General features: G+C 42.2%; 2 protein-coding genes across 11 annotated transcripts in view; one reads left to right on the forward strand and one right to left on the reverse strand.

Annotated features, from left to right (window-relative positions):
• Nucleotides 1-9726, forward strand: part of LOC118378057 (pancreas/duodenum homeobox protein 1-like) — a 19111-nt gene extending 9385 nt beyond the window's left edge. For 3 of the 8 annotated variants that reach the window (XR_008102983.1, XR_008102962.1, XR_004824385.2), the window contains exons 2-3: nucleotides 725-798; nucleotides 1614-1906. Coding sequence is in view for 1 of the 8 variants with exons in the window: in XM_035764987.2 (XP_035620880.1) it covers nucleotides 5650-6040; nucleotides 8478-8854 (768 nt within the window). In the remaining 7 variants the exon portion in view is untranslated. The other 5 variants (XR_008102988.1, XR_008102951.1, XR_008102973.1 and 2 more) reach the window with 3 other exon arrangements.
• A 1576-nt stretch (nucleotides 9727-11302) lies between these two features.
• LOC118378053 (receptor-type tyrosine-protein kinase FLT3-like) lies at nucleotides 11303-22559 on the reverse strand. 3 transcript variants are annotated; one of them, XM_035764981.1, is made up of 23 exons: nucleotides 22403-22559; nucleotides 21879-21973; nucleotides 20752-20900; nucleotides 20036-20160; nucleotides 19756-19882; nucleotides 19478-19620; nucleotides 19222-19358; nucleotides 18951-19089; nucleotides 18485-18662; nucleotides 18191-18288; nucleotides 17993-18101; nucleotides 16482-16711; nucleotides 16222-16319; nucleotides 16010-16142; nucleotides 15780-15884; nucleotides 15520-15630; nucleotides 15101-15316; nucleotides 14838-14956; nucleotides 14561-14683; nucleotides 14328-14439; nucleotides 13566-13665; nucleotides 13338-13443; nucleotides 11303-13211 (listed from the first exon to the last, which is right to left on the reverse strand). In XM_035764981.1, exons 1-23 carry the CDS (start codon nucleotides 22434-22436, stop codon nucleotides 12996-12998), a joined length of 3003 nt encoding a protein of 1000 aa, XP_035620874.1. In that variant the 5' UTR covers nucleotides 22437-22559; the 3' UTR covers nucleotides 11303-12995. The 3 variants fall into 3 exon arrangements, with proteins under 3 accessions (XP_035620874.1, XP_035620876.1, XP_035620875.1); XM_035764983.1 differs by having other exon boundaries at nucleotides 20742-20900; XM_035764982.2 differs by lacking the exon at nucleotides 21879-21973 and having other exon boundaries at nucleotides 22403-22525.
• Nucleotides 22560-24066: the final 1507 nt, after the last annotated feature.

The following is a 24066-nucleotide window of genomic DNA, read 5'->3' on the forward strand; positions in this document are numbered from 1 at the left end:
GCATGGGAAACATATGTTTACATTGCCAAAGCAAGTGAAATAAATAAATACTTAGTGAAATAAACAATAAAAAATGAACAGTAAACATTACACTTATAAAAGTTCCAAAAGAATAGACATTTAAATGTCATTATGTCTATATACAGTGTTGTAATGATGTGCAAATAGTTAAAGTACAAAGGGAAATAATTCAACATAAATATAGGTTGTATTTGCAATTGTGTTTGTTCTTCACTGGTTGCCCAATAGATATGGTAGTTTATCGACATTAGATTTGTTTTCAAATTATTTATGGGTCTGTGTAGTCTGAGGGAAATATGTGTCTAATATGGTCATACATTTGGAAGGAGGTTAAGGAAGTGCAGCTCAGTTTCCACCTCCTTTTGTGGGCAGTGAGTGTAACGGATGTGAAACGGCTAGCTTAGTTAGCGGTGTGCGCTAAATAGCGTTTCAATCGGTTACGTCACTTGCTCTGAGACCTTGAAGTAGTAGTTCCCCTTGCTCTGCAAGGGCCGCGGCTTTTGTGGAGCGATGGGTAACGATGCTTCGTGGGTGACTGTTGTTGATGTGTGCAGAAGGTTTCTCTTGAGAGCCAGGTCTGCCTACGGCGGCCTTTCTCAATAGCAAGGATATGCTCACTGAGTCTGTACATAGTCAACGCTTTCCTTAAGTTTGGGTCAGTCACAGTGGTCAGGTGTTCTCTCTCTCCCCATGTTCCATGTAGACGTGCATTGGATGAGCTGTTGAAGGAAACCAATCGGGCTGGGTGCAAGCAGAAACCATGGGTCCAGCAGGCTGGTGAGTGGGATGTATTAGCAAAGGATCTGGTTAAGGATCTGTTATGGGTGTTTGGCTTTCAATGCAGAATGTCTTTGACTCTCGGCAAGATATGACTGACCCGTACAGACCGGTGTCAAAGTTACTGGCTCATATCGAAGGCCTTGCTGGCTTTGCAGTGTTAATTTTGGTTCAACTGTCTTTCAAGATGAAGTGTCCGCTGTGCAGCACTAACAAGCGTTTCCTGCTCAACACCATTCCACAGTGCTGCCCTGCTGGCCACTCAGGAGTACAGACATCAAATAGTAGGGGGCAGAACACCACCCAGAGAAAATTGGGAATACAAAGACCACAGGGGACTCAGGGACAAAGACAATCATAGAGACAGAGAACTTTGTCTCTTTTGTGTCCATCTTTAAGACTAAGATATCAACACAGGCCAAGACAGCTACAAAGACAGAAGGGACTGAGACAATGACAATGACAGAGACAGCCATAGAGACAAGAAACACCGACATAAAAGAGCCTCTGGTCACAAGAGACACTTTGTCCCCAAAACACACAGTCCCCATGAAGGACACTCCCCATCTTCTTCTAGACCAGGGTTTCCCAACCTCAGTCCTGAACCCCCCTGGGGGCATGTTTTGTTTTTTTGCTCTAGCTGATTCAAAATAACAACTCCTCATCAAGATTTGATTTTTTAAAATCGTCTGTGTAGTGCTATGGCAAAACCCAAAACGTGTCCCAGGAGAGGCCTCAGGACCGAGTTTGGGAAACGCTGTTGTAGAGACCGCTCCCTCCACTGACAGTAGCTCCTCCTCCTCATTCCACTCCAGGGCAAGCTCCCACTCGATAGGCCACACCTTCTATCAATCAAACCATTGCAGCAGACCACGCTCACCTGTCAGGACACGCCCAGTGGAAGGAGCCACGTGTGACATCATAACCTTGGAGGGAGTGCTGTAATGGTGTTACCCAGAGGAGGTCCCCCCTCAAAGACATAAATATACCCATTGAATGACTGGAAAGAGAGTGTGTTTGTGTTAGAATGTGAGAAAGACTGGTTGCTGTTGTAAGGTTGTGACAAGTATAACTAATTAAATTGTCTTTGTTTCTACTGATCTTTTAATTAGGAGTGTCTTTCCTATTTCTATTTCCTGTTTTGACAAACACTTTACCCTGTCTTGCATTGAGCTCTGTTAATTCATTGTCAATCTCTGGTACAATCTGTAAACTGACATTAGTGACAGTATTAGAGCCTAGTCCTGAGTGCAAGTTGCTGGTAAAACCTTTTGAGATAATCAATCCAGAACCAGTAACTGAGTTCAGGTTAACAAAGTCATACCTACAGGGGTACCCAGGGTAGACTGGCTGAGGTTTTGTGTTTTCCATTTTCCACAGATGTAATGTGCCTTATCCAGCAGGAGAAGGTGACCTCTGCACTAACAGTACCTAGGGCCTTTGACCTTCTTTTTTCTTTTATGTCCCTTACACTATGTATAGGGATAACAGTTTTCTCCCAATAGAGTGAACTGATTGGGTCTTATCATAGGTTATAACCATAGGGCTCAGGGAAGTTTGTCTGGTCAGGTCGTTAACCTACCTTGTTCAAATTTCTCTTCTCATGTTAATGGTTTTTAACTCAAATATAGTCTACATAATTAGTCCCACAAAATGCAATAAAGTATAAAATCCCATAATGTAGAAGGATATGTTTTGTATAACCCTTTCGATTGGACGTTAACTTGAGTTGCCGTTTTTATTTCACTGTCTCTCATAGTTTGATTAATGGTGCTGTAATTTCTTCACTCAGAATAGATTTGATTTTAATGTCGTTTGAATTCTTCTGTCGTTCCTCACAGTTGGTCGTGTTTACATAAGGCTGTCGCCACTGGGTAAGCACTTTTTATCGTTTCTCCCTCTTCTTGACATGTAGCTACCCGCTTTATCAGAAACGTTTGTTAAATAAATCATATCTGCTGTTTCCGTGACACTCCTCGGGTTCTGTAAACCCAGTTTTTTCTTGAATCCAATATCCCAAATATGTTAATTCAATAATTAGCCGTTGATAGTGATAATAATAGACTAATAACAGTAGTATTAGATTTTTATTTAACCAGGCAAGTCAGTTAAGAACAAATGGCCGTGTTTACAATGACGGCCTACACCGGCCAATCCTGGACGACGCTGCGCCGCCCAATGACTGCCGGTTGTGATACAGCCTGGAATCGAACCAGCACTGAGATGCAGTGTCTTAGACCACTGCGCCACTTGGGAGCCAATAAGGACATAACTTCAACAGGCCTCATTTTAATTACCATCATTTAGGCAATGCTAATAATTGTATTAGAATGTAATTTGGTTATTTTGGATTGTGATAACGTATACGATATGAAACATATTGTTGGCGCAATTTAATTTAATATTGAGTTCGTTCAATGTTGCTCCATAGGCGCTCCTGGGGTTAACCCAGGGGCTGAGGTAACATCCGCATCAACAGCTTGCCATTCACTCAATCATTATAACCATCGCTCCCTACAGCACTAATGAATACGTTCCATCTGGTGTTTCTAGCAACCTTTGGGTCCATAGCCCGTGCTGAACTATTTACGGCAATGGCCTCTCTCAATGGCCTACACAGCACTAACGATTATTGCGCTCCATATCGAGCCCTTAAATGCTTTTTAATTGCAAACCTGTTTGTGAATCACTGGATTTGGTTTCGTGTGTCCGCAAAGGGTTCAGCAACGCCGCATTACCTTTCACTGAAAACCATTACGCATATTTCAATGCCATAGATAGGGGGTCTAAATGGCGTTTTACTCAGTCACGCTTCATAAACTCCGTGTAGCGGGGATTAGACGCGGATTAACAGTTTCCTTCCTTTTTCAAACGACGAGCAAGTATAAACACCTTTAAGCGACATTACATGGACTGATTTGTATGGAATTGGTTTACTTGAACTTTATAGCAGGTGCTGAGTGCCCCATTAAATATACTGGTGTAAGTGCTCTTGAAGAAGTCAGTGCTGCCATATTCGTTTCTGTGTGTGTTTGACTGGCATTTGTTCTATTTCTTCTGTCAGAAGCATGGTTATTGATGGCATGCAGGGTCAGTTGAAATAAATGATAGTGCTTTATAACATTACAGTTATAACATCGTAATAAATTGGACCGTTTAAGTAATGGGCCTTAACTGCTGCCTTGCCCCCAGTTGAGGTCCTGGAGATACGTGTATTTCCACGCGCGCTAATTGAGTTCTGTTCCTCACTCCATGATAATTGGTTTACACCCTGGCTCTCCTATTTTCTTTCCACGAGGAGTGTTGTTTAATGGAGTGAGCACCTAATGACCAGCAAACACAGAGGGAACGTGGCAGCGGGAGACACGAGCTCTGATGCTGTTTGTTATTACCAGTAACCAGAGGAGATCCGTTAAATTGTGTTAAATGAGCCATTTGGGATGGATTTTAAAAGTCGCAGGTTCGGAAATTTTTGACAGAACACTAAATGGTATCCAACTAGGAGAGTGTTAAGTTAGGACGTGGTCTTTGATCCCTCTCACATTGTCAAGTTTCCAAGACAACCACCTCCCAATCTAAGTTGCTTATCACCAGGGTCAGTCGATGCGAGTAGGCCTATCACATCTGGCTATCGATTTCCCCCTCTATCAATCGCATATTGATAAGAGAACTACGCTCATATAGGCTACACTGAGTGTACAACATATTTGCCCCCAGAACAACCTCAATTCTTCGGGGCATGGACTCTACAAGGTGTCGAAAGCGTTCCTCAGGGCTGCTGGCCCATGTTGACTCCAATGCTTCCCACAGTTGTGTCAAGTTGGCTGGATATCCTTTGGGTGGTGGACCATTATTGATACACACGGAAAATGTTGAGCGTGAAAACCCCAGCAGCGTTGCAGTTCTTGACTCACTCAAACTGATGCACCCTCTGAATGGCAGATATACATTTTAATTTGTAGTCTTACACAGAGCGACTTACAGGAACAAGTAGGGTTAAGTGCCTTGTTCAAGGGCACATCGACAGATTTTCCACCTAGTCAGCTCGGGGATTCGAACAAGCAACAGTTTGGTTACTTTAACCTGTCTCCTCCCCTTCATCTACACTGATTGAAGTGGATTTAAGAGGCGACATCAATAAGGGAGCATAGCTTTCACTTGGATTCACCTGGTCAGTCTATGTCATGGAAAGAACATGTGTTCCTAATGTTTTGTACACCCAGTGTAACTGTTCAATGGCTGACATTGTTCGACGGCAGTGACATCCACATACAGGCACGGAACTCCCATCGTTTCTTCTTCTTTCCCACCAACAAAGCCAAAGCAAGCCGTGAAGATGCTGACATTCTGAAGACACGTTCTGTTTGCGTTTCTCACCGTGATTGGTCTCGCAGGCCACAATCTCTCTGATACGGTGTTCGGTGGCATTAACCCCTGTCTGCGCGCAGAGATATGACCCGCGGATTCCCCCGTTCACCTGTCCATCGCTGCATAAGGACCACCCCGCGGCAGGTGGGTCTCAGATACCCGCGTCAAACAGTGCAGTGTTTGCCGAGGGCATTGATTTGCGCACGGTAAATTCTGTTCAATCATTATCGGACTGCGGGTCAGAGAATACAGACACAAATATAAACTAAGTCGCGAACTTTTCCGTTTTGTGTAAACAGTGAGACCAATGGCTTAGGTGCAACAGGGTCACATGATAATGACACACCTGTCCAGGGCCTATAGCGGCGCCAGGCGCACGAGCAGCACAGGTAGAGCAGAGCACAATATTCCACGCTGCGTAGGCTATAGGGCGCAGGTACGTGTGCACACACACCCGTTGGATAGCCCTGGCCCTCGGCAGTCATGAATCGAGAAGATCACTACTATTCTCCCGCGCAGCTGTTCAAGAACTCCTGCGCCTACCAGAGTCCACACAGCGAGGACTACAGCCACAGCCCTCCGCCCTGCCTCTACATGGCCCGGCAGGCTCAGTCCGTCTACTCCTCGCCCTCCATCGGAGGGCTAGACCAGGCGAGTCTCCCTGACATTGCTCCTTACAGTATTCCCATGCGAGAGGACCCGGGTGTGCCGCAGCTCCACCACCCCCAGGCGCCCCAGCAGACTCTCCAGCCAGGGGGTTACGAATATCCGGGGGGGTTGGCTCTGTGTGCCGATAGGAACAAATATCACCTGCCTTTCCCCTGGATGAAAACAACCAAGTCTCACGCGCACACCTGGAAGGGACAGTGGGCAGGTAAACTCACTGCAGTCACCTTGGGCATTTTCTCATGGTTATTATTACCGCAGTGCTGCAAAGAAAGGAATTAATCTATGGCCTCTCAATGAATCTTTACGCACACATTTATAGGAATATTGCAGACCTTTCTTTTATGGTAGGCCTATCGAAATGGATTCGTTTGAACACTTAGTTTGAACACGTTATTTTATACTGTACAAATATTAGACAAGTTAAACTAAATACAATATTTCAACAAAAGTATTTCTTCAATAGTTAACAATTGAACATTCGGGAGTTTTATTTAGCCAATAGCAAGAGAGTGAGTGTTATGTATAGAGAATTCATCAACAATTACACTGAACATTAAGTAGAATTCAAAAGCTATTTAGCCCAACTCTCGCATTCATTATACCATATTGCTGCTTTGTGTTTAGGCTAGCTATGCCACTGCTGTGAATATAGACCTTAGGAATGACCAAACGTTAGTCGGCATAAATGTTCATGAAGTTTGAATATACCGAGGCTTTTGTGCACGTATAAGGACTTAAATGACATCATGATGTCTACAATATACAGTATGTCGTGGGTGTGTGTCAGTTTACCTTGTCAATGAATCTGTAAAGGACCTGTGTTCCCCTCATATAAACCACAATGTTTTGTATGCCTCTGAAAGTGTGCCTCCTGTCTCAAATTCCAAGTTGCGATTTACTTCAAATATGTGAACATTTCAGTTGTGGCTATTTATTTGTTAATGATTGTCTAATGGCAGGTATGATCCATATAAGTCTTCATGAAAAATGTTTCGTATTACATATGAAAGTGTCTTACAATAACCTTAGTTATATCAATATATGTTTTAATGTAAAATATATTAAAGGGTATATAATTAACGTTGAGTGTTTAGGGATAACAGAAAATAATTTGTCAACTCTTAATCCTAAAAGTATTTTCTGTTGCGGCCATTTTAAATCAACTCGGTTCAGCGGGTCAATGGGAGCATTTAGGATTATTATTATTTTTTTGCTAAAATAATTCAAACAGTTTTCAAACCAATCACACAGCATTTGCGTTGGTTTCAATTAAACGGATGTATGTTACTATGGATTTAATTTGTTAAATAAATTGAGGGTAATAACAAGTGGAAAAGTTGATAAGTCTCAAGCAGAATCGGATCTTCTCAATTATTGCTTAGGCCTATAAACAATGATTATCTCAACTCAACATTCATCAAATATGATATAAACAATATTGTTTGTTGGCCTATTATTAAGACAATTATCATAGAAATGTGTTTATTATAACCTCATTAGGAGATATGTGTTTTTATTATTTGTTATTTAAGAAAATCATGTAACTACAAGCGATTAAATTTTCTTAACTAATTTCGATAAAAGTTTATTTCAGTGAAAATAGTTTCTTCAGCGGACAAACGCCACTGCATGAATGAGCCAACTCTAAATCTATGAAGCAGATCAAGTAATTCATGGAATAGATTTTAATTGTATATTTTTAAATCAACGAATCCCTTCACCAATATATCTGAACGAAAGTTTAACAAGTGAGCCATAATTTCAGAATTAAAAACGCAAATTAATTGTAGTGGTAACAGTGGGAAAGTATAAGGGTATACCTTCATCATGTAGACCTATACCTTCACTTGAAATAAAAGTGATTCGTTGCAGTAAACTTTTCACGGACTGTCTCTAAATTGCCTTGCTGATCCGGGCTGATACTAATGAACCCTTAAAGTTAGTGAAACATTTTCAGGTGAAATTGCTGTTAAATATAGACTAGTACTAGAGATTACACGCATTATAAACGACATCCAACTATTGTTAGTTTTCGTTGTTGGTTTTCGTCAACTTACTCAGTAATTAAAATGTAGCTATAGACCTATTCTTTCTTTTTAGTATTTAATAGTAATTTCCAAACCAATTTATTGATCCATGTGTGAGTGATTGTGATACATGTGCAGTTATGTAATATTCAATGTGCTGTGGTGGCCCAAGTAGATTTGAAAGTGATTTGTTTCATTTCAGGGCTTTGTTCGTTACAGTATAGTATATCTGTTACTGAAGCAGCATCGGCATCTGTGACAGTTGGCCTGTGGCCTACATGTGTACTGTTTGTTTCAGGTATCATCAGTTACCCAATAGAGTTGTTTCTATGCAGTCTTTGGTGATCAGTGTGTGAGCTGACTGTGTTCAGCCAATGTGCTGCTGTGTGTGTTTCAGATAGGTACACTAGAGTTCTAAATGGTGAGTCATTACCAATTTCACTTAGATTGAGGCTTTACTGGGACTTTGACTGTGGCAGGATACAATGTTTAGTTAATCTTGAGTGCCACAAAATGGATACGCCATTCTACCCCTCCCCTTTACCTTTCTCTCTCTCACCCTCTCCTCCCTCCGCATCCTCTCCCGTGTCCCCCACCCCCCGCCACCCTCCTCAGGACCCTACATGGTGGAGGCGGAGGAGAACAAGCGGACAAGGACGGCCTATACGCGAGCACAGCTCCTGGAGCTGGAGAAGGAGTTCCTGTTCAACAAGTACATCAGCAGGCCGCGGCGTGTCGAGCTGGCCCTCACCCTCAGCCTCACAGAGAGACACATCAAGATCTGGTTCCAGAACCGACGAATGAAGTGGAAAAAGGAGGAGGACAAGAAGAGAGTGAGGGGGGTCGACCCCGAGCAGGACTCGTCCATTACGTCAGGAGACTTGAAGGATGAGGCAGGGGTGGGAGTCGGGGGGGCAGGACATCCCACCACCACGACACCCCCCTCACCCTTAAACGCCCACTCCATGTTAGGTTCTAGAGACTCGGCCTAGCAGGGCTGATATGGTTGGATGAAAACTGGACAGACACTGAGGAAAGGTGACGCTCTTAGACTGCGTTAAGACAGGCAGCCGAATTCTGATATTTTTTCACTAATTGGTCTTTTGATCAATCAGATCAGCTCTGAAAAAGATCTGATGTTATTGGTCAAAAGACCAATTAGTGGAAAAAAGATCCGAATTCGGCTGCCTGTGTGATCGCAGCCTCAGTCAAACAGACTCGGTTGGTATTATTCATGTGCATTATCCGCGGTGTCAGATTGAAGAGAGGTGAAAGGCGAGGACTGCAGGTTCATTGTCTGCAATATCATCATTCTGCGACTGAACTCTAACCTCATGTTGTCGTGCTGAGGACATGCGGGTCATGCACTGACGATGACAGTTGGCATTTGACATACGTGTACAGACCCACTGCTCTGGTCTGCAGCCTCTAGTTGCGTTGCCAGAAGAGGGCAGCACCCATTGCCTGGAGAGACAGTTGAGATACAGACCACACAACTCGGTTGAGAGCTACGTCCGGCATCTAGCCTACTTTGATTGCTTTACTAAAATCAATGCACTTCAGATACTTTCTCTGAAAATGTTGGCAGTATACAACCAAGTTTAGTTTATGTATGTAAATATATGCAGTCTATGCACGGGACATGATTCTGTCAATATTGACAATACTGATGTATTTTCTGATAAATTGTTATATGACAAAAATGAGTCAATCACACCAATTATATAGCCTATTTATGTGCTTAATGTTATCACATCGTTGATGTCTTAATGATGGGCACTGTGAATCATGTACTGTATTTTTAATTCTTTATTAAACTATAAAGTTCAAGTTTGAAATCAGAATAAAGTCAAATGAAACATCTGCAGTTATTTAATTACTTTACACATTGTACAATTACGCCTTTACGCACAACAATAATGCTGACATTATTATCCACTATTCAAGCACATTCAACACTGCAGGCAGACCACACGAAACCGTAAGTCATCACGTCAGTCAGTCGTGGGGCTTGTTTGACATTGCAGCCGACAGTGCAGACGAATGACTGATCTACAAATCACCTTGCATCATAAATAACGACTAATTCGTTTTGTAGTCAATCACAATTTACCAATGGTGTAAAGTACTTAAGTAAAAATACTTAAAAGTATTACTTAAGTTGTTTTTGGGGTATATGTACTGTAATTTACTATGTATATGTTTCACAACTTTTAATCTTACTACACTACATTCCTAATGAAAATTATGTACTTACTGACCATACATTTTCCCTGGCACCCAAAAGTACTCGTTACATTTTGAATGCTCAACAGGACAGGAGAATGGTTCAATTCACTCACTTATCAAAACAACATCCTGTTCGTCCCTACTGCCTCTGATCTGGCAGACTCACTAAACACAAATGTTTAATTTGTAAATTATGTCTGAGTGTTTGAGTGTGCCCCTGACTATCCGCAAACAAAACATTTGTTTTTAAATCGTGCCATCTGGCTTGCCTAATATGAGGAATTTGAAAGTATTTATACTTTTGATAAATAAGTATATTTGAGCAATTACATTTACTTTTGATACTTAAATGTATTTCAAACTAAATACTTTTACTCAATTAGTATTTTAATTAGTGAATTTCACTTTTACTTGAGAAATATTACTTTAAGGCATCTTTACTTTTACTCAAGCATGACAATTGGATACCTTTTACACCATTGAAATTGACCTACGATACATTACAGTTTTGGTGTTCTCAAACAGGGCCATAGTTTGTTGGGTATGTCCGGGACCAAGAGCACCTGTAAAACGGACATGACAGATCTTCTTCACTTCATCGATGGCACCCGTTCCCGGAGTCGCTCCTCTAGCTACCGTATGAATAGCTTGTTGTTAATCCGCGTGCATATCACGAAGGGGAACCCACATGGTCCTAGTATGCCGTATTGAGCCGGGCCATGCGCGAGATGAAATAGTTTATACTGGCCTCCAGATCACCGCAGCCGGTATGATTTGAGATTTCTCCACCACAGTACCGAAAACATTCACAAAGTCGTCGTAAGGAAGATCATTCACTAATCCGATGTCCATGTTAAACTCTGCTATCTCGTCTGCACAGACTCACCAACAGCAACCCAAAACGAACCTTTGGACAGGTCAACAGAAAAGTCCAGTGTGCTATTACTGTAGGGTTAATGAACTCATCGACAACAAGGCGCTTTGGAACCACTCATGTCTTTTCTACGCACAGCTTTGTAGCCTTACTAACCTAGAATGCAACCTAAGCCTGTTTGTTGTTCGGGACACCTGAACCGCAGCTGTCGCTCTGGCGACTAATGTAGCTCTCGCGCCACCTGTTGTGCATTTTGTGCCGTTGTTTTGCCACCGCCTCCGAATATAATACACCACTATTTGTTACCGATAGACCTAAAAATGGACAAAAACAGGGATAATTTTAAATACTTTATTTCAAATATAAGAATAATTTGGAGAACTCAAATGGACAAACATAAAGAAAGCAACTTCACACAGAAAAACATTGACAGAATAATCCATCAGTCTTCTGAACCTGTCTCTCATTTATAATGACTGAAATAACTCTTATCCAAAAGCAGTAAAAACACGACTTGCGTTGGTTTCATACAGTAAATTCAATATAATATGTGCAATATGTTCACAAGAAGAGGTTGTCTCAGCCCAACACTTGGTATTAAAATGTATTAAATGCTACATTATTTACTATGTTTCAATGTTAAATAATTATTTATCAATTTCTACAGTGTAGGAGCAAGCATTTGATACAAAAGTTTTAATTGACATGTTCATTGTTAAACATATTTGGATAAAGCAAGTATTCAATTCAGTGCATTTAAAATCCACAGCAATATACAAATATAGACTGCCAGTGCCACAATATAATATGTGAGATCTTAAACAGAGTATGTTCAGTGTTGGGTAGATTACTTTCCAAATGTAATCTGTTACAGTTACCTCTCCAAAATTGTAATCAGTAAAGTAACTTGGATTACCCAAACTCATGAATGTAATCTGATTGTATTCTGTTACTTTTAGATACAAAAATGTATGTTACCAATTGAACAACATCTATTGCAGGATAAATCAATGTTAAAGTTTACATAGCTGGCCATACATGGATTTAAAATTGTACTTTATGTGTTGGTTGTCTAAGATTCTTCACACCCATCACTTTCTACTACATATAATATGATTAAATTATATCTTTACATTAATATATAGAATTTATAAAATGGATGCAGCAACTACAGATTGCCCCTTTAAGTCTATCAAAAGTGTGTGAGTTTGAGCATGTGTCCATTAGGTCTATGGATGTATATTTTTATCAGCATGAAATAGATTGAGTAATAAAACCCCTAATTTTATTCCATAGACTGGGATCCGCACTATGCAGTTGTTGCAAGAGCACATTTTTTACTGGCTGTCCACTGGTTTCAAAAGCAATGATTGATAGGCAGCTTAAACTTCTCGAATTCAACCATTATTGGGTTCAAATACACAGTTAGATTTGTGAACAGCCATCCACAACAACCACAATTCTTAAAGCAGAAATAGCTAAATGAGAGAGCAGCAGTGTGACTCACATCAATACGCTATGTAGATATCAATAATAAGTGATATCTGTATCTCCGTAGACGACACCACTGCTGTCCTCCTCACCTTCAAGCGTTTATTCAAGTTGGATCATCTTTGGATGCCGACAGCAGTCGCACCATTGGAAGACAAAGCTTGGATTGTAGCCAACAAAAGCCTATTCCTGCTCTTTTCCCGCAATCCATCAAACATATTTTGTGTGTCATCGTAGTTGTCTCTGACTTGTGGTCAGACTCGCTCAGGTGAAACAAACATAAACTTGCGCCTTCTTTCAATGCTGATTTGAATGTCATTGAGAAAACATCCTTTCTGAATTTAAAAGTAATCCTCTAAGTAATCTTCTAGTTTTTCAAAACTATATGTAATCCGATAACAATATTGTTGCTGTTACGGATAGCAGTTTCTGTTTTTTTGTAATCCCTTACATGTAATCCATTACTCCCCAACCTTGAGTATATTGTATGGAATAGAATAATTAGAAGGATAGATTGGCCCCTGCACTCACTGATATGGTTACAGAGGTGCATCATCAGCCTCCATGGCATCCATGTCAGAGGGTGTTATTTTGGTTGTTGGGGCCTCTCCAGTGTAATGGGTCTTGCAGTGTTGGTTCTGTGACTGTGTCAAAAGAACCCCCTTTTCTTTGGCCAAGGCAGAGAGGTCAGAATTCACTGGTGCATTCTGGTATAAGGAGTCATTGGAGCTCTTGTCCAGGATGTTACGGTAGAGCTAAGACAGAAAAGGGGCATAGTAAGAAATGAGAAGAAATCCTGATTCTAATGGAATGCTGTGTGCTAGCCAGTTGTAAAGTTTGATACGTCTACATTGAGGCTTATTGTGTTGTTTTAATCTCACCTTCTCCTTAATGTCGGCCAGTTGGTCGCCCATGAAGGCCACCAGCTTGGCAAAGTGAGGGCGGCCCCGAGGCTCCAGTGCCCAGCACTTGCACATCATCTTATACCTGTGGGAGAGAGGGAGGAAAAGGGGGATGAAACCTCCTTTACAGTTCATATATTTGATTGTAATTTTAAATGTGTATGTTGTATAGATAGATGTAGGTGCAGAGCGGTTGTGGATACTTACACAGATTCACTGGCATAGTACGGCTTCTCCATCTTAAAACCTCTCTCTATCATCACATAGAAGTTGTTGTCCACCTTTATCCCCGGGTAGGGGGTCAAACCTTAAAGGGAGAGGGGGAGGTAGAGGAAAATAGGGAGATAGAGGGAGAGAGAAAGGGGTAGGGAGAGAGAGGGAGGGAGAGAGCAAATCACATATAATAAAGATGCAGGGAATACATCTTTAATAAGTGTGTTTTTTATTTTCTATTTTACCGTTATTTTACCAGGTAGGTTGACTGAGAACACATTCTCATTTACAGCAATGACCTGGGGAATAGTTACAGGGGAGAGGGGGGGGATGAATGAGCCAATTTTAAGCTGGGAATGATTAGGTGGCTATGATGGTTTGAGGGCCAGATTGGGAATTGTATAGTGTACAGTATGCATGCTTTTTAAAGCCCCCCCCATCCTAAACTACCCCTGGCAGCCCCCTCATCCTAAACATACCCCTGGAAGCCCACCCCCCCCACATCCTAAACATACAAACATACCCCTGGCAGCCCCCCATCCTAAACATACCCCTGGCAGCCCCCCATCCTAAACATACCCCTGGCAGCCCCCCATCCTAAACATTCCCTGGCAGCCCCTCCCCCATCCTAAACATACCCCTGGCAGCCCCACCTCATCCCCAAACTCGGTCAACACACAATATAAAGGACAACAACTAAATAAAATAATGACAATACATTTTTACAAAAAAGAGTAGGTATGTTTATGAAGCTACCCAGAGAGAAGACCTCCCACAGCAGGATACCATAGGCCCAGACATCGCTCTGCATGGTGTACATCCCCTGGAAGATACTCTCTGGAGCCATCCACTTCACTGGCAGACGCACCTGCGACACAAGACATCAGACACACACATTGACACTGCATGCCTAGAACAGAGCTGTTGTCACTGACAACAGAGCATCTGTAGAATACAGACAAACACTCCCTTCTGTGTATAGTACCTACATTTCCTCTCACTACGTAGTTGGAGTCGTTGTGGACGTCCCGGGCCAGTCCAAAGTCTCCGATCTTTACTAGTCCACCCTGAGACACCAACACGTTCCTGGCCGCAAGGTCCCGATGGATGCACTGGACACAGAAACACACACCCAGATAGAGAGAGTGTATAGAGAGTAATGATGTAGGGAATAGGGACTATTACATTATGAGGGGACATTATGAGGGGACATGGTGAAGTGAATATGGTGCAGTGTGTAGTGTGCAGGGTTGTCAATCCACGTACGTGCTTAGAGGACAGGAAGTCCATGCCTTTGGCCACCTGGTAGGAAAAGCTGAGCAGGTCGTCATAGGTCAGTGCCTCCTCCTCCTCCTCTTCCTGCAGCTTCTCATAGATCCCTGGACCTGTGGATCAGCATGGATCAACTGGGGTCAGTCAGCAGGATCTACTGGCAAACAGTGAATAGATCCTACCAACGTATTTAACTGTGCTGCTTTATACATTAGCATGCCTATTTCTTCATGTGTATGTGTCTACACAACCCTGACCATCAGAGGTGTCCATGGGAGAGGAGGTGAGGCTGAGGAGGGCGATGCTCTCTTGTCCTCCAGTGGAGCTCCTCTTGGGCAGGTTGTGGTAAAGTCTGCTGAAGCGGTCCCTGGTGAAGGCCTCGGTCAGAGACTTGTGGTACAGCTCTCTGTTGTTCTTCAGGTAGTTCAGCAGGTCCCCATTATGGCAGTACTGGAAGATCAGGTACGTTGGCCCTGTCAAAGTCACACAGTCACAGAGTCAGATACACACATTCACAGAGTCACACACAGGCACTTAGAGACAGTCCTAAATACACATGTACTCGTTTCAGTACAATATCTAAAGACATGTTTTTGGCAATTCCATGTTGTAGTTATTCCTGCGTTATTTCTGCTGGATGCTGGTTTCTGAACCTGTCTGTGATTGGGTGTCGTACCTGAGCCAGTGCACGCCCCCAGCAGGTTGACGATGTTAGCATGCCGTCCGATGTGAGTCAACATCTTCAGCTCTGACATCAGAGCCTCTTTCTCCACTGTCTCATGCTTCTCTGCATGGGCAAACATCAAGACTCAACAACGACCTGAGTGACTTCACTGGTGCAGGGTATGGTAAATAGTATGAAAAACAAAGTGTGTCTTCAGCAAACACCAACACTTAGCCAGCAGTGTAAAACATCACACAAGTAAAACCCTGTACCTTTCAGCATCTTGACAGCCACCTGCAGGGAGATCCCAGGATTGCAGATGCCGTGGGCTGTAGCCTGAAGCACCATGCCAAAGGCCCCAGAGCCCAGCTCCTTCCCTGGGGAGAAAGACCACAACAACACAGGGTTGGTGGGAATACTATTGGTGAGGCTGGAGACTAGAGATTCCCAAGTAGATGGGTCAGGCTACGTCATTTCACTGGTACATCTCCCCCAGTCTTACCCAGCTCCAGGTTCTCTCTGGGGAACTCCCATTTCTGGTCATACTGGAAGTCTTTGAAGTTGATGTAGATGTAGTCGTTGTCATTAGACCCCGTCATCTGAATCACCTGCAGCTGGCTCTGGTACTGGGGTTTCTACACACAACATATCAGGAGGGTGTGAGAATGTTTGAGTGTGGTGAGCAAGTCTGTCTGTGTGTCTGTGTGTGTGTACCTTTTTCCTGAGGAAGTAGAGCAGTGCCACGCTGACCAGCATCAATGCCAGGAACAGAACCAGACTGGACACCTTCAGGAGTTGAGAGGAGTTGGAGGCTGATGGAACACACACATCAACAGATATAACCAATGTCTGACAACAGCCATGACAACACTGTGACCAATTGTGTTCCACACTGGAGCTATGATGACAACCATTATAAACTGAAAGCTGTAGATGATTTTCTGATGACTTATTTTTCCTGACTGACCACTTACGTCGTTTGAAGGTACGCTGCTGCTGAAAGACCATTCCTGCATTGAACAGTGGCTCGCTGCAGTGTGACTGTGAGTGGACAGAGTTTGCAATGCAGCACTTGACAAAGTGGTTCCCCACCTCGACCCTGTCCAGAGAGCTGAGGACCTTCTTATGGCAGAACAGGTCTGAGTCACAGAGCTCTGGGGGAGGGGCAGGGATCTCCTTCCAGGCTGCAGACTCTGACTGACAGCTAGGGTAGGGGGGGGCAGGTTAAATTGGTTAAAACCAATTTCGATATATTGTTTTTAATGAATAACATTGCACTGGCTTTGTGCAGTTCAGACAACTTTTTGCTGATTGCCCATTGGGCAATGGGAACCTTGTTGATGGCCTATTAGCAGGCATTTAAGTAGGCCTATGCTAAATTGCGAGTCTGTAAGAGTGTTGCAGCAAAATCCTGTATTTTTCTTTTACATAATAGTGTAAGTTAACAAAAGGAAGTGTGGCCACCCAAAAGAAACCTGGCAAAGGGCTGTGGAGAAAGAAATGAAGGACAGTGGCCTATCATGGAAAACCATCCCCAAAAAGGCAGAAGACCAGCAGCAGTGGTGCCCTCTTGTGGAAGGAAGCCTTATGTTCCAAATAGGAATGAAGAGGACTAAGTAAGTAAATACCCAGCTAGCACATTTGGTTTCTTAGAAGTTGTGGGAAAGTAGGTTCCGAGAACGTTTTACTATGGTTCCCTGAATGTTTTCCTGGAAGGTTTAATTAACGTTCTGAGAACGGAAATTATAGGTGATTTGAAGATAATGAATTAACATTCTGAGAACATGTTTCAATAAGACTTTTAATAACACTGCTAGCTCAGTTTGGGTTTACTGTTCTGAACTTCAAGCAAAGATAGGACACATGGAAACGAATTTGCTTAGGAATTAATAATGCAAACATTTATTTTTAAGAACGTTGTTTCTTAATGTTCTCTGAACGTTCTGAGAACATTACTTTAAATAGAACCATGAAATTGACACCTAACAAAAATATGGTTCTCAGAACGAATCCTGGATTCCCAGAACTTTGTAGGAAGGTTGTATGGAAAATAACCATAGGACAACCACACTCTCACCAAGCTCTGAGAAACATATGGTTCTCAGAACATTAGGTGCTATCTGGGTAGGTTAACAGGAACAATAACCAATATCAAGATTTTTTAAAATCTTTATTTAACTAGGCAGGTCAGTTAAGAACAAATTCTTCATTTTCAATGACGGCCTAGGAACAGTGGGTTAACTGCCTTGTTCAGGGGCAGAACGACAGATGTTGGAGTAGTAAATGAAAGGTTGCAAGTTTGAATCCCCGAGCTGTCAGCTCTAACCACTAGGCTACCCTGCCGCCTCATATGCCTTGCTCATATCGATATCAAATGATATAAATATCATATTGAATTGTTGATATTGGTGCACACCACTAGTGTTTAGATATATAGCTGAATCCTAACATCCTAACAGAAACTCTGGTCTAAATCTAGAGATACCTGTCATTGGACAGAGAGCAGAACCTCCAGGTGAGGTTGAAGGGGAGGGGGCTGTTGGTCTTACAGGTGATGTAGTCTTCTTCCTGGAAGAGAGTGGGGGTGGGTGTACCTGAGAGACAGAGGAGGACAGGTGTCTTACTGAGGAGTCATGCACACAATCACAAGTCTTACCTGACTGGGCAGTTGCCTGTCACTCACTTGCCACACACAGAGAGAGGGTCTTTGTGAGGTTCAGCACCCCAGCCTCCAGATTTAACTGGTACTCTCCTGGCTCAGGGTTACATAGCTCCAGAGTCCTGGGGGGGAAACCATATGGAACCATATTGAACCAGACTTAACCTCATCAAATGTTGTAGATACAGTAGACCTTTAGTAAAGCTTTATAAAACTGCAACAGAAACACGGAACCAAATAGCACATGGATATGGCAGTATGTCCTGGATTAAATGAAGTCTCAGGAAGCCCACACAGAGGCCACCAGCCTTACTCTACCTGTTCTTCCACAGCCGTGTGGGTTCAGGGCACTGGGTCTGTACACCACCCGGGCCCAGCCAATGGCAGCGTAGGAGAGGGTATGAGGAGACCAGGGCCCGCAGACAGAACCCTGGCTTCTCCTGGGCTGAGATGGTACTGCTCTCATTCAGCTGGTCGATGGAAATGAATCCCTTCTCTGAGGACACACAACACCGGAAATCACATGGAAATCACATGGAAATCACATGGAAATCACATGGAAATCACATGGAAATCACATGGAAATCACATGGAAATCATCATATGGGGGGAAAACAGGTTGGGGGTGGTGGTACGGAGAGAATCAGGACAGATGACAAGAAAGTGTCTGATAGAGGAGTAAAGACCAAGTAAACATAGACATTTTTAAAAAGTCAAGGGAATGTTTGACTGAAAAGAAAAGGTAAAAAGAGAAGGATTCAGTGTTGTTGCCTGTTGTACTGACCCAGGACCCGGATGTGGGTGGACTTCATCTTGTTGTTGTTGCTCCGGCAGATGTAGATGCCACTGTGGTTCACTCTCACCGACTCAAAGAACAGGTAGGTCATACCTATTCCTTTATAGGATAGTTGATATACAGACACCTGGAGGAAAATACGGTATACTGCATTACCTCAAATACAGTGAACAAGTCTTGGAGAGGAAAGGGAAATGGGTCTGATCATTTGCTTTCAACAATGTAAGTAAAAGGTTCATGAATGAGTGATAACGCTTACATGTTCCTGATTCTCCGTCAGCCACTGTGTGGTGCTGTTCTCTCTCTCTCTACAGCGGAGCAGCAGGGGCTGACCCGGGCTCAGAGTGATCTCTGGAGCTTCATTATCATCATCCACACTACGACTGCTGTCCAAGTCTGAGACACACACAGGAAGCCAAGAGATCACACATCAGTCACTATTCAACTGACCGAGTGCCTTTAATTCCATTTTGTTTTTTGGGGCATTACATTTACACTTTTACAATAATACTAACCATAGTCATAGAGCTGAGAACACTCTTCTCCTTTGGGGTTAATAGCACAGCACATAACTGTTGTCTTGTAGTATGGTTTACTTCCCTCTGTGTTGTTGGACCTCTCAGAGTCCTTAGATGTCTCGTTCCCATGACTACCTTGTCTGTGGGACAGGAGGAGAAATGAAAGTATGTAGCCATCCTTGGAGAGGTCCTACATATGAAACTCAAGTCACAACTCAAGTCAAAACCCCTGAAGACACTCTTTAAGATTCTATATTATGTTCACCAAAGTTTACCCAGTCTTGTCAAGGTTATTGAACCATTTGATTTCTGGCTTGGGATTTCCCTCTGAAGAACACTGGAAGTCAGGTAAAAAGCCTCTTCTCCCAGGGATGTATTTCAGATGTGGCTTTGACGGACGTCCTGAAGGTAACCAATGGGAGAATGAACTACAGCTAGGAATTTCAATGTTGTTCAGAATCATGATGATGGTATTGACGTTATATGACTTTCATGTGGTGCAGATCAGAATCTGATATCACATTAGTGGTTTAGAAAAGAAGGTCTGTCACTCACTCAGAGGAGGTCCAACCAGTAGAGAGAGCGTCAGGGAGGAGATGATGCCACAATACATACAGCCGAAGGAGTACTCTCCAGAATCACTCACAGACGTCTGTGGTATGGCCATAGAATAGCCCCCTCTGTTGGCAGGACAAAGAATTACAGATGAATTCAGCAAGGATGTAAAAGTACACAGAACCACGCAATAATGATACAATGGCCTTGAGGCGTCAGGTAACACAACAAAGACAAACACACCCACACCAAGGTGCTGTAAAAACTAAAAACGAATTATTGTCTCGTTGTCTCAGCGAAGGCTAGAAATAGCTAATAAGAACCTCGATAGTGCTGCTGCAAGTTTTATATATGTTTTTTGTGTGTTTAATTTTTTAAAATTTGTGAGTACATGTAGGTATGTAGGATATGTGTGTGTGTATGGGTGTGAATGTATGTATGTATACGTATGTGTATGTGTGTGTATATATGGATATGTGTATGTACAGTATGTATATATATATATATATATATATACAAAAAAAACATTTTTCTTAATCTATTATTTTAATTGTATTTTAAAAAAAGTATTATTATTATATATTTTAACTACTTTTTTTCTTCTTTTTTTAAGCCTGTCACATCTGTGAATGTGGAATGTGTTTTGTTGGTTGATTGAAAAACAAGAAAACTTAATAAAACTTTAAATTGAAAAAAAAACACACACCCACGCCTACCTTATTGGGTCAGTTCCATGGCTCCAGCGGCAGACAGGGTCTCCTGGGAGGCTCTGCATGATGATATGGAGGCTCTGCCCAGCAGGGACCTCTAGTCTGGTAGGACCAGAACCATTCAGATGGGCTTCAGACAGAGTACACCACACCCCCTGGAACAACATGTCACCATGTCAGGGAGAGAGAGTAAGTGAGGATGATCAGCTGTAAAACGAGATGGCGTTTGAAGTGAATATAGATCCGTTTTCAGAATATTCATAAAGCTGTTTGAACACAAATGTCAGACATTCATCAAACTTTGTTTTACATTTGGAAAGTACGAGAAGCCTGGCGAGAATGTCAATTGTACATTTCTTGACATTCTATTAAAATAGCAGTTCTGCTTTTGTTCTCTGAGTCAAGGTCACATTTATAGGACTGCATCTGTAAGCATGTGTTTTGACACCTTTTTAGACAGTGTATGACAGGAACACATAGGCTAGTAGGTGTGGTGCACAGGAGGATGTTGGCAGCTTAATTGGGGAGAACGGGCTTGTGGTAATGATTGGAGTGAATGGTATCAAATCCATTAAACACATGGTTTCCAGGTTCCATTCCATTGTCTCTGTTCCAGCCATTATGAGCTGTTCTCCCCTCAGCAGTCTCCTGTGCTGTGGTGCTATGTCACCACCGCTAACTGTGAGTTTCTGCCCTCTTCTTTTATGCATTGTTATTCCATTTACCTTGTTGAAGTCAGAGCAGAAATACATCTGCTTACAGAGTTATGTTAGGGCTGCAGAATGTCACTTTTATTATCCTTCAAAATATATGACCAGAGCAATCCTGTATCCTTCTGCAATGCAATGTGAAGTGACATTCGGCCACACAGCCCACCATTAGAAAAATCTCAACGATAAATGCACATGAGCTGACAAACCGGATGTATTGTTTGTGAGGATAATCTCAAAATGGGACTCAGCCACAGACCACCAAACTTTCACTCGAATAAGTAATGAAACAGGAACCGAAGCGGGGGACAGGCCACAGGTATTTTCAAAATCCGATTGATCATTTAGGTTTACAGTAAGTGACCGGTCAGGTTGATCAATTAATCCCACGAATGCACAAATACGCTCAGTTTAGGCACCTACAGTTAGGCTGGTGGTGATACATTGCGCTCGAGGTGCGTCTCGCTGAGGCTGCAACTCGTCTCCGTCACAAAGAGCGCACAGCAACAGGAGCGCCGCTGGAGAAACAGAGAACCAGATCAACGGAAACCAAATTACTTTATAATATCTAATCAAGGCGTATTTTCATCAATTTGTTGCTATGTTTTTCTTTCAGGTGAAGACAAAAAAATAAATACATTATACACAGCAGATGGATGATATTGAGGAATTTGCGAAGATGGGAATGTATAAAATGCAGCATATAGTTTTGTGCAACATTTACATTTTAATTAGCTAGAATTAATGTTTTTATTTTGTTTTGAAATGTATTTGGGGAAAAGTTGGACATGTATTGTTACTTTAGGGTTATAGAATAAAACAGTCGTCGAACAAACTTATGAATAAGACAACCATGACGCTAAATTTCAATGTGAATAGAGATAATACTATTCCATTGATTATTTGTGCTATAAAACACATTGTTGATGATGATTTTAATAACTCACCGATCTCAACTCTCCTCTTTCCCTTCATTGGCATTGGTCTTCAACGTATGTAGCTTTGTCTCACAATGAGACCGTATCGAGAGCGAAGCCCCACGAAGTTCTCTTTTAATCGTGACGTTTCATCTGATGTGCAGTTCTTTTTCAGATAGACTGCTCTGTGGCTCTGGGTTCATGACGTTATCACAGTTCATTTTAATGATTGGCCACACAAATGAGGAGGGTTGGCTATTAAAACCTGGTAATGAACTAGTCTATAGTTTATAGGCCTTAATGCGATTACAACCTACCAATTTTATGGACATCTTTCTAATAACCTAACAGGCTACAATGACATTAAATAGTAACTTTCTTGACAAAAAACTTTCATCGAAAACCAGATGTTTTAAGCTTAGTTATAGGGAAACATGTCAATATGGCCTTCATTTTGACAATTCGTTGCAAAAGCGATATTTTGGTATTTTAGTAATACATCTGGCTCCTTTTGTCCCTAACGGTTCGACTGGAAACGTAATGTAGAATACCTCTGCATCATCTCAACTAAGCCTAAAACATCTGGTTTTCGATTAAACATTTAGTCCTATCGTTCAGCCTATAGTAGCAGCCAATATGTGGTGTTCAATGTAGGCCAACATTCCATGAGACGTTTGAAAAAAAACCATGCAGGGCTTGACACTAAAACCTGTTTATCCACTTGTCATTCAGACAAGGAGGTGACTGAATATATTGTTGTGTTGTTTGATCCACTTCACAAAATAAAATGCATAATTATTCCCATACCATTATTACAGAGAATCTGACAAACGATGCTACCCTCTGCCTTTGGCTACTTAGCTCATTCAAGCCTGTCTGAAAAAACAACACCCCTTTCAGAATAAAAAAAAAAGCTCTTTAACTGACTCGCTCTTCAAAGATGTCTAGACATGTACACAAGTTTTGTGCTCTTGGAGGAAGCAGTCACCCCATTGCTGACGACAAATGATTTATAACTGGGCTAATAACTCACTAACTATCAAAGGATATGAACATATATGTACATATGTGCACATGCTCACTACATGTAGTTCTTACTTTGATCTCAAAACAAGCTCATCTACTCAAGACCGATCACCCTGTAAAAACAGTTCAGTTCAAAGTGAATGGCACAGATACATATGCGGAAACGGTCTATTTGCGTATAGGCCTACTGCAGCTTATGGTTATGGGGCACCCAGTCTGTGTAGAGAATGGGATTTCCAACGGTCTGATGTCCATTGCTCGTATTTCTTGGCCCAAGCCAGTTCCTTCTTCTTATTGGTGTCCTTTAGTAGTGGTTTATTTGCAGCAATTCGACCATGAAGGCTTGATTCACGCAGTCTCCTCTGAACAGTTGATGTTGATGTGGCTGTTACTTGAACTATGTGAAGCATTTATTTGGGCTGCAATCTCTGAGGCTGGTAATTAATGAACTTATCCTCTGCGGCAGAGGTAACTCTGAGTCTTCCTTTCCTGTGGAGGCCCTCATAAGAGCCAGTTTCATCATAGTGCTTGATGGTTTTTGAGACTGCACTTGAAGAAACTTTCTTGAAATGTTCCGGATTGACTGACCTTCATGTCTTAAAGTAATGATGGACTGTCATTTCTCTTTTCTTATTTGAGCTGTACTTGCCATAATATGGACTTGGTCT

Source organism: Oncorhynchus keta, chromosome 4 (assembly GCF_023373465.1).
Source record: "Oncorhynchus keta strain PuntledgeMale-10-30-2019 chromosome 4, Oket_V2, whole genome shotgun sequence".
Taxonomy (NCBI): Eukaryota; Metazoa; Chordata; class Actinopteri; order Salmoniformes; family Salmonidae; genus Oncorhynchus; species Oncorhynchus keta.

What these genes read in the sequence shown, in the direction of transcription:
- LOC118378053 (XM_035764981.1), bottom strand. Translation starts at nt 22,436, where the DNA reads ATGCCAATGAAGGGAAAGAGGAGAGTTGAGATCG. An exon ending in ACTTCCTGTCCTCTAAGCAC is followed by an intron (nt 14,684 to 14,837) that starts GTACGTGGATTG and finishes TTCTGTGTCCAG; the next exon opens with TGCATCCATCGGGACCTTGC. An exon ending in TGGCCGACATTAAGGAGAAG is followed by an intron (nt 13,212 to 13,337) that starts GTGAGATTAAAA and finishes TTTCTGTCTTAG; the next exon opens with CTCTACCGTAACATCCTGGA.